The sequence below is a fragment of the Diuraphis noxia genome, unplaced genomic scaffold, assembly GCF_037042655.1.
Source record: "Diuraphis noxia isolate RWA-SAM2 unplaced genomic scaffold, SU_Dnox_SAM2 contig0003, whole genome shotgun sequence".
In the NCBI taxonomy this organism is placed as follows: domain Eukaryota; kingdom Metazoa; phylum Arthropoda; class Insecta; order Hemiptera; family Aphididae; genus Diuraphis; species Diuraphis noxia.
The window spans coordinates 15,688,093-15,697,362 of NW_028301713.1; the positions used below are offsets into that span (position 1 = coordinate 15,688,093).

Below are 9,270 nucleotides of genomic sequence, written 5' to 3' on the forward strand. Positions count from 1 at the left end.
AGTAATTTTTAAAAGAGACCTACTGCTTCCACTATTTTTATCAATTTCATATACGTCTCTAAGATCTTTAAATGACGTTTCTTTTCCTTTAAAAATAAAATTGTTTGATTTGAAGTAGTTTCTTAAATTTTTAAATATATGCGGTGTATCGAAAATAGAATAAATCTTTCGGCCCTTTATCTCAATAAATGGTTTATATTTTGTCATTTTAAAATCATTAACAAGAGTTGCAACATTATATATTTTTACCCTGGTCACAAATCATAGTGGTAACTATAAATCCACAGTCCAACAATTTTTCAATGACGTTCATAAGTAAGATACTCAAATCCGTGTGTTTTACAGATGTAGAAGTAAAAAAGTATGAGATTGGTAACTTCCATGAAGCATACAAACCACGAATTAGAAATACCATTGCTTGGCCAGCTAATTTATTTGACCTTCCCAATGGACCCAAGTCTTCATAGCCTTCAACTAGATCAAGGTATTTCGAGTACTCTAAAAAATGTTTTATCTTCATTTCATCGAACACAAGAGTACAAAAACGTTCTTTTTCATCCATTGTATCTGCTTTTTTTAAGTTGCCTAAAGACATTTGGGTTGAACCCAGTTTTAAACTTTGAATTGCCAATCCATCGCCTAATAGTAGACTCAGCAGATAGGTTAATATTTTTCGAATTTCGTAAAAATGTATAAGTCGATGGAGATTTATAAAAACTGCTCAAAGCAAGATTTTTTTTGTAGTTTTATTTTTTCTTGACACTTGCATTTTTACCAACGTTTTAGATTCTTTTGATGGAAAATTTAAAGAGTTAAAAATATCATATTTTTTATATTTTGCTTTGTAAGTTGAAAGATTATTACGAAGTTTTGAAATTGATGAACGTTTATTTTTTAATTTAATTTTTTGATTTTGTATAGTATTTTCTAATTTGTTAACAATTTCGAATAATGATTTTTTTGAAGATGATCGCGGAGAGTTAATTGAGGACTGAGTTGTAGGACTTGGTAAATTTCGTGTTGCGTTGAGAAGTGATTTTGTGTTTGGTGTTAGGTCAGAAGTGAAACATGGTGACTTATTTTCTGTATTTTTAAATATTTTTGTTGGTGTCTGTATGTACACTTCATCGAAATTATCACAGCTTTGACGTTTTTTATACACTGCTATTTGGGGACTTTAAAGAAATAGTGGATGCCTTTCGTAAGTTTTAGTTGGTGTTAATACTTTAATGGATTGTGGTTCTTCATACTTTTGAGGTACAGAATTTCTTTTTAAATTTTTGGTCTTTTCATTAGTAAAATCGCTATTTATAAAATGTTCCATACATAATCGTTTTTTATACAAATCATCTGTCGTTAAATGTATTAAACTAATGTTTCCTGTACAAAAAAAAAGTAAGTGGAGTTTAGGTATTATTAATTAAGCTAAGTATATTTTTAACTCTGTTAATTTTTTAATAACATTACCGATTTTGTTGAAATATAGAATTCTATATAGAATTGTATAATAAATTAACTATTACAATTAGAATATAAAATATTAAAGTATATACTCTAGAAGTTTTAAGTACCAAAGTACCCACGAATAATATTTTTTAATTAAAACGACATAACTAAAATTGTTATTCTTGGTTATTAATATGTTATCATATCCAAATTTGAACTTAAAATAACTATAAAAAAAACTGTGTTAATACAGTTTTTAGATTTTTTCACAGAATTAACGATACTTACGTGGAACCTTGTTTTAAATTTTCAATCTTTAGCTAAAAAAGTTTCTATAAAGTTATTTGTTTTTAAATAACATTACGTATAGTATAATATTACGTAAGTACGGATCACTATTATATATTATATAAGTTTTAAATTTGAATGCAATGATAGCCGATAGGTATCATTGTATACGAAAAACGATTCTGAACGGAGATGACTTAGGCATTATATTGGCAAATAATAAACAACTAATTTTTAAAATTAAATTATTTTACATATTTTTTGGGTAGACAACGATTCATTGTCTACCCTTATGCGCTGCCACTGTCAATACTATAGTACGGCCAGCGAAAAATGAGACGCGATACTAACGCTCTGGGTGGCCGAATTTCGTTAGGGCTTCTACAACTATTTGCCGCGTAAATTAATTTCAAACATGTTGTTATACGAATATTATTATTTCTCTTTTATATTTTGTTAAATACTTATTTTTGAAGAAATAAAATACGTAATATTACAGTGCATGCAATTTATTTATACAAATTTATAAATATAAAATATAAATGTTATATTATTATACAAAAAATAATAAATAATAAATAAAAATACTTAAGTTTTATACAATATTAATTGTCATCGTCGTCGTCATCGTCACTTGAACTATCGTCGGGATTTATGGTAAGAATGATGGGTTCCATAATTTCATCCCTTATCCCTTCCTTCACCAAGTCTTCGTCTTGAATTTTTGCACAATGTTCACCGCATTTTGCCCAATTTTCTTTTGTCACCGCATCTATGGCATTATTGACCAACACTTCTACGTCCGCAATTTTGAAGGAATGATTCTTTTTAGCGACTTCTCCCTTGATTTGTGCCCAAATCATTTCAATAGGGTTATACTGGCAATGATATGGTGGCAGTCTCACCACTTCATGACCCATTTGTAAAGCTATCTCGTCTAATTTATATTTTTTTTCTTTTGGCATCGACAGTTTCACTTTTTCCCGTAGTTCACACAATGTTTCTTCGAGAGAAAATGGTATTGATTTTTCTTGTAGCCATTTTTGAACATCTGCCTTTCTAGTATTAGTCTTAGGGTAGTCTTCAGCTAACATTGAATGATATGAGGCATTGTCCATGACTATAATACACGGTTCCTCCAAATTACCGAACATTTCAATGAACCATTTTTCGAACACTGTGGCGTTCATATGTGAATGATAGTCTTCCGAACTACCTGACTTGCACCGAAATACCAGTTTGGAATTTTGAACAAAACCAAATGACGGTGACCTGGCATGGCACACAATGATTCTACTACCTTTCCCTATAGGTACCCTGAGTCCTTCAGTATTATCTGAATTTTGCCAAATGTACCCACAGGTATGGTTTTGGTTCACCCACGTCTCATCCAGATACACAACTGGTCACGAATCGTTATTACGTCTAAACGCATTCATTTTTCTTAAAAATTTTACTCGAGAAGCAACAATGTCATTTCGTTCCATTAAAAATGTACGTCCATCATTACACTTTTTGTATTTAAAATCTAAATTTTTTAAAAGAACTTTCATGGACGATTTTAAACCCGGGTAGTTGGTTTTTTCGCGCATTGCTGCTAATATTTTTGAACTTGTAGGAAATTCATGATTGTCGTAGAAACTATGAACGGTTCTCCTAACAACTTCGTTGTCGAAATCATCTAGATTAGTAGCATACTTTACTCGTTTATAACTTTTTCTAGGCGACTTGAATGAAGTAGAGGTTCCGTCATCTTCTTCTAATTTTTTTCCTCCTGCACAAATTCGCTTAACACTAGCAACGCTTACACCACATGCTTCGGCAGTTACTTCACGAGTTTTACGGAAAAAATTAACGAATTCAGGATTATTTTTGTCAGTAGCCAATACTTTTAAGTAATTGTAAACACTAAAAATTACTTTTTTCGTTTGGGAATGAATATCTTGTTTAGATTCTATTATAAAAAAAATGTTATAAATTTATAACAAACTATATAACACTTTTTAAAAAAAAGCAGGCAAAAACTCGTAAAATACTTATAACACAGGAAAATCGATAAAACGTACACACAAACTCACAGGTCAACGGTTGTGAACATACTAGCCGCTAGCGTATTACGACTACTACTCCTATTGTCCTGAAACACCCGGCAGGATTACCTACTTTTTTTTATAAAGGAATGCAGCTGGCTATATGTATAATTCAAAAGGAAGTATCATGTTGTTGGCGCGCAGTCGATGATCAGTGTGACTTTATTCGCATTATGGGTGATGAAATTGTATGGCCAAATAGTGGTCATACTGATTTGGTTGTGGATCCTTATCATATAGTCAATGCTACAAAAAAAAAAAAAAAAAAAAAACTTGTTGCCTAAAGGGGTTTGAAAAATCGTAGGGACGCGCGTAAGAAAACGTCAGTTGACTTTTTGAATAGTGCGCCAATAGCTTCAAACGGAGAACTCCTTATTACACTAAAATACACCACTAGTATCGTTGCCATTGCGGCTCATTTTTTGCTGGCCGTACTATAATCATATTAATAGGATGTCAGCGCACCGTTTGTTTTCTCTCTCTAGGCCACGCGCAACATTGACAAAACGCATTTACGCAGAATCATTTTTTTAATGTTTTTGAATAATTTTAGAGTAAAATCACCTACCTATTACAAAATCAAAAGAGAATAATATTGTTGACATATAGATTTGTCTAAATAATGTCTCAAAATAATTTAAACATCATTTCAATTTCAATTTTTTTTTTTAAAAAGTCTTATACAAAGCCGAATAATAATTAAATATAAAATCGATATGTCCTTCCCTTACAAATATTATCTTCTATAATTTTTGTGATGGTTATTTTGGTCTATAAGGTTACTCAAAAATCATAAAAAAAAACGATTTTAGATTAAAGCGTTTTATCTATGTTGCGAGAGAAAAAAGTGAAGAAGTGAGAGAGAAAAGAAATATTGCGCTGACATCTTCTTAATTAGGTATAACTATAAAAAGCCACAATGAGCGAAAATGTATCCTAAAAATCCATACAAATATTTTGACACAATGTTTTTTTTTTATAGATATTTTATGTTCAAATTAAGAAGAAATTTGATATTTTATTAAAAAATATCGATTTTATTGTTACTTGATTACTTCGTTAAATATTATTATTGGTATACGTTTTATATCCATTATGTGATGCATACAAAAATTTGAACATGAAATGTGGGGTTAACACTGTGTATTTATATCGTTTTACAGTGGCGTACGTAGGGGTAGGGTTCTGAACCCCCTCTCCCTCTCCCAAAATTTTTTAATTTAACAAAAAAAAACTTATTCACCCCCATTTTAATACACACACAATAAATTAATGGTAATTTTTAATAGATATAAATTAAATTGTTAATTTATTAATAACTATAATTTGTTAAAAATTATAACTAATCATATAAAATCATATAAATTATTTAAATTGTTTATTATTATTAAAATTATTTGTTCGTGTAAAAGTAAAACTTAACCGAACTAAAATCCTACGTACACTATACTGTGTTTTATATTTTATATTTATTGTAGCAGTAGCATCAATTATAAAAATGTCTATTCTTCTTACCTGAATTTGCAACCCATTGTGTACATAAGGATTTATCTTTCGGAAATCGATACATTTAATATACATAATAATATTATTATGAATGTATATGTTTATTGTGTATATTTGTCGTCGTGTCGATACAGTGATCAAGTGACCACGGAAAATTATCAATCTATTCTAATTTTAAATTAAATGTTTACTTTCCATGGGAGTTGTTAAAAAATGTTATACCAAGCTCCAAGCCCAGTGACAGAACTTACTACCATGTGGCGGTCCTGGACGGATCCCACAAGTGTGAAAGCGATAGTGGTTTACTATGGACTTGTAGTGGCCCTGGCACGGTTACCACGAGGATGAATGTGGTGGTTGTTTGACGGAATAGAACAAAAAAAAATTAACACAAACTTTTTTTGTCGCAGAGATGCGGTGGTTTGTCGTATATTAAAAAAAAAACAAAAGCAAAGAACAACAAAAAGAATTAGTGCGGAGGGTTACGACACGTGCGAGGACGGTGGGTGTGATGCGGTGATCACTCCAAGCGAGGTCGTAGAACTGACTTGCTACAACACGGTTCGCGGTACCGGCGGTCGACATCTCCAGGCGCGCTTATCGCGTGTCGGTGTCGACCGCCGTCGATTGGCGGTTGACAGAGAGAATAGACGGCGCGGATTTCCGCGCATAGGCCGTTTGAATTCAAACGGCTATTACGCGGGACCGCGTCATACTCCCCCCCCAAACCGCCAACGACGGCGGTGTGCCAGCCAGTATCGGTGGTGCGGTGGTGTGGGTGTTGGAGTGTGGTTGTGGTGGACACCTTGTCCGCGGGCACGTTTTCCGGCTGATTACAGCGGACGTGCCCCGGCGGTGTCTGGGGAGAGATTGCCGATGTCGGCTGTGGGCACTTTTCCGGGGTTCCGGCACGTGTTTCCGGCTGGTGATAGCGGACGTGGCCCCGGCGTGTCTACTGCCGCCGAGGTGACGCCGGGAGACTATGGAACGTGTTATCGAACACGGTCTCCATGTCTTCCTCGTCACCAAGGTGCGTGTCCGGCCCGTCCAACAGTTCCGCCTCCTCTTCCGCTGATATTTCCATATCAACGGGTTGTGAGAAGGCGGTGGTCGGTTGCTCCGTGGTCCCGGCTGTTCCGGCAGGTATCACTACCTCCGGTACCGAGGTCACGGTGCGGGCCGGGTAGTTGGCTGGGGGGGCCGTGATTGGTGCCGGTTTTTCCAGGCGGAACTGCTGGGACTCTTGTTGTTTTTTCGCCCGATGGTCCCGCAGGCGCTGCTGGTTCCGGCGTTGACGGGCGTTGAAGGCTGGTACGGGTGTTGGCGTGGAGGTGACGGCTGTTGGCGTCCGCGTGGTTGGCGCGAGACGGCTGCCTACGTCGGCCGTGGGTTGTTTGGCCAGCCGTGGTGCGGGTACCGGGTGCTGCAGCAGCGGCCTGATTGGTCGTGCAGTTGTTGCCGGTCGTGACGTGGTTGTCGGTCGCGTCGTTGCCGGTACTGCCGCCCGTCGGGGACTGCGTGACCTGTTTGGCCGTAGCACGGTTGTGGGAGCGCCGCTTGTTGCTCTCTTGAAAACCTCGGTGCGGTCCTCCCACCCCCGTGTGTAGGCGGCCCACAACACCGGATCCCGCTGCAGCTGCGCCGTTGACATCCGCCGTACCCGTGCCGCCGTGGTGGTGTTGGTCGCCTCCTCCATGCTGGCCGCCTTCAGTAGTTGCTGGCTACGTTCCAGCAACTCGGCCGCTTGTTGGATGGCGGTTGGCGGTGTGGTCGGCCGTTGTTGGTCCATGGTAGGGCTGTTGTTCCGACTAAAATTTGTTAGATTTAGTTATGGGTTTGTTGGTGGGTGGGGTGGTGTAGGGTGGGGTTATGCTGTGATCGTCGCCCGTTTGAGACAGGACACGTGGATTTTGCGTGCGGGTTGTTGGTCCGTGAGGAACACGCCTTTACCCACGCGTCTGTGTAACTTCACCGGTCCCCACCATTTCGGTGCGAAGCCGGCGTGAAATTTTTTGTGCGCGCTCGACAGGTGGTGTGCTTTGTAGTACACCAAGTCACCTGTTCGGTATTTTGTGTCCGTCTGGCCCCCTGTTACAGGTGGTACGTCCAGTACGGCACTTTCCCGTTTCGCTCTGTCCCTATCTGTGTGCTCTATCTGGTTGTCCGCTGTCCGAGTCAGTGCCCAGTCCCCGGGTCGCTTGCCCTCTCTGCCGAGGACAAGTACCGACGGTGGGTATCCTGTCTGGTCGTTGCGTCTATTCCTGATAGAGAACAGTATGGGGGCTAACTTGGTGTCCCAGGTGTTGTGGTTCCCGTCGATGAGTAGCGCGCGTAGACCTTTTTTTATTTCCTGGTTGCGGCGCTCGACTGGGTTGGCCCTCGGATGATATACCGGAGTTGTCCAGCCCTCGGCCCCCCATCGTTCGATTGCTTTGCACATGTCATTCGATACGAACTGTGGGCCGTTGTCGCTTAAACACACACGGGGATATCCGAAACGTGAAAAGAATTCTCTTTCAAGCGTTTCGGTTATTGTCTTCGTAGTGGCTGTCCCGAGCGGGTATGCTTCGGTCCATCTACTAAACAAATCCGTGGCAACCAGTAAATATTGTTTTCCCCTACTCGTACGCGGGTAGGGGCCCATGAGATCTATGCTGATTACCTCCCAGGGGTGTCGCGGTGTTCTGGCGGCGATCGGGTCATCTGCGCGCGCGTTCAGTGGTTTTGTACACGCGCAAATGTGGCACGACTTGACATACAGTCGGACGTCGTTTTTCTGGCCGTTCCAAAAAAAACGCTGTCTTACCGCCCTGTATGTTTCTTTCCAACCTGGGTGGTTTGCGAGGACGTGGTTGTGGTATATCCAAATCACCTTTTGTGCTTTGTCGTTTGGTACGACTACGGGTGTGTGTTCGCCCAGCTTTCTCCGCAGAAGGCCGTCGGTAAAAATGTATTGGCTATTCTTTCTCGTGGCGTTTCTGGTGCTGTGCGCCGGCTCGTCCGGTGTCCCGTTGTCCACTATGTCTCGTATTTTGGGGTCGTTGGCCTGCCAAGTTGCGAGCATAGTGTGTGTGATGGTGTGGTCGTTGTTTGGTTTGTCCGGGTCCGTAGTGGCGAACAGATTGTCAGCCGGTGCGCTAGTAGTGGTGTTGTGTGGTGGTGTGGGTACCCCTACTAGTCGCTCCTCGAGGTGTTCCTCGTCTACCGGTGGCCCGGGTGCCGGGTTCCGTGATAGCATATCCGGCGCCTCGTTCTGTACGCCGGGTACATGCGTGGTGTGGTAGTCCAGGTTAGCCAGTTGTAGTGCCCACCTGGTTAACTTGGAGTTTGTGTTCTTTGCTCGGTGGAGCCATGTTAGTGCTGCGTTGTCCGTGTAAAGATCAAAACGGCGAGCTTCCAAATATGGTCTGAATTTGTCGATTGCCCAAATTATCGCGAGACACTCGCGTTCAACCGCGGCGTACCGTTTCTGTGTGTCACTAAACTTCCTGCTTGCGTAGGCGATTATCCGTCTTTCGTCCGGTCTGTCACCCCGTTGGAAAAGGACGGCACCTGCTCCTATTTCGCTAGCATCCGTTTGTAGGCAGAACGGTTTTCCGTAATCCGGTGTCGACAGTTTTGGCGAGTCGCACAAGGCGCGTTTTATTGTATCGAATGCCGCCTGTTCGGTCTCGCTCCATGACCATTTGGTACCCTGTTTGAGCCGGTCTGTTAGTGGCGCTACGGTGTCCGCGTAGTTGTCGACAAATTGGCTATACCAGTTGCAGACGCCCAGGAACTTCCGTAGGTCCCTAACTTTGGTTGGTGTTGGGAACCGCATGATGCCTTCTAGTTTCTCCGGTTGTTTGTCTATGCCGTCGGAGGTGACTAGGTGTCCGAGAAATGATATTTCGGTTGATCCGAAACTGCATTTTTCGGTGTTGCATGTTAACCCGTGTCT

General features: G+C 40.4%; 1 protein-coding gene and 1 pseudogene across 1 annotated transcript; both read right to left on the bottom strand.

Moving 5' to 3' along the window:
• Nucleotides 1-2,339: 2,339 nt before the first annotated feature.
• Nucleotides 2,340-5,915, bottom strand: LOC149056792 (uncharacterized; annotated as a pseudogene).
• A 142-nt stretch (nucleotides 5,916-6,057) lies between these two features.
• On the bottom strand, nucleotides 6,058-7,297 carry LOC149056793 (uncharacterized). The gene has a single exon (XM_089223758.1). It carries the CDS (start codon nucleotides 7,117-7,119, stop codon nucleotides 6,283-6,285), a length of 837 nt encoding a protein of 278 aa, XP_089079884.1. The 5' UTR covers nucleotides 7,120-7,297; the 3' UTR covers nucleotides 6,058-6,282.
• Between the last annotated feature and the right edge of the window lie 1,973 nt (nucleotides 7,298-9,270).

Coding starts and splice junctions, on each gene's coding strand:
- LOC149056793 (XM_089223758.1), bottom strand. CDS start 7,119: ATGGACCAACAACGGCCGACCACACCGCCAACCGCCATCCAACAAGCG.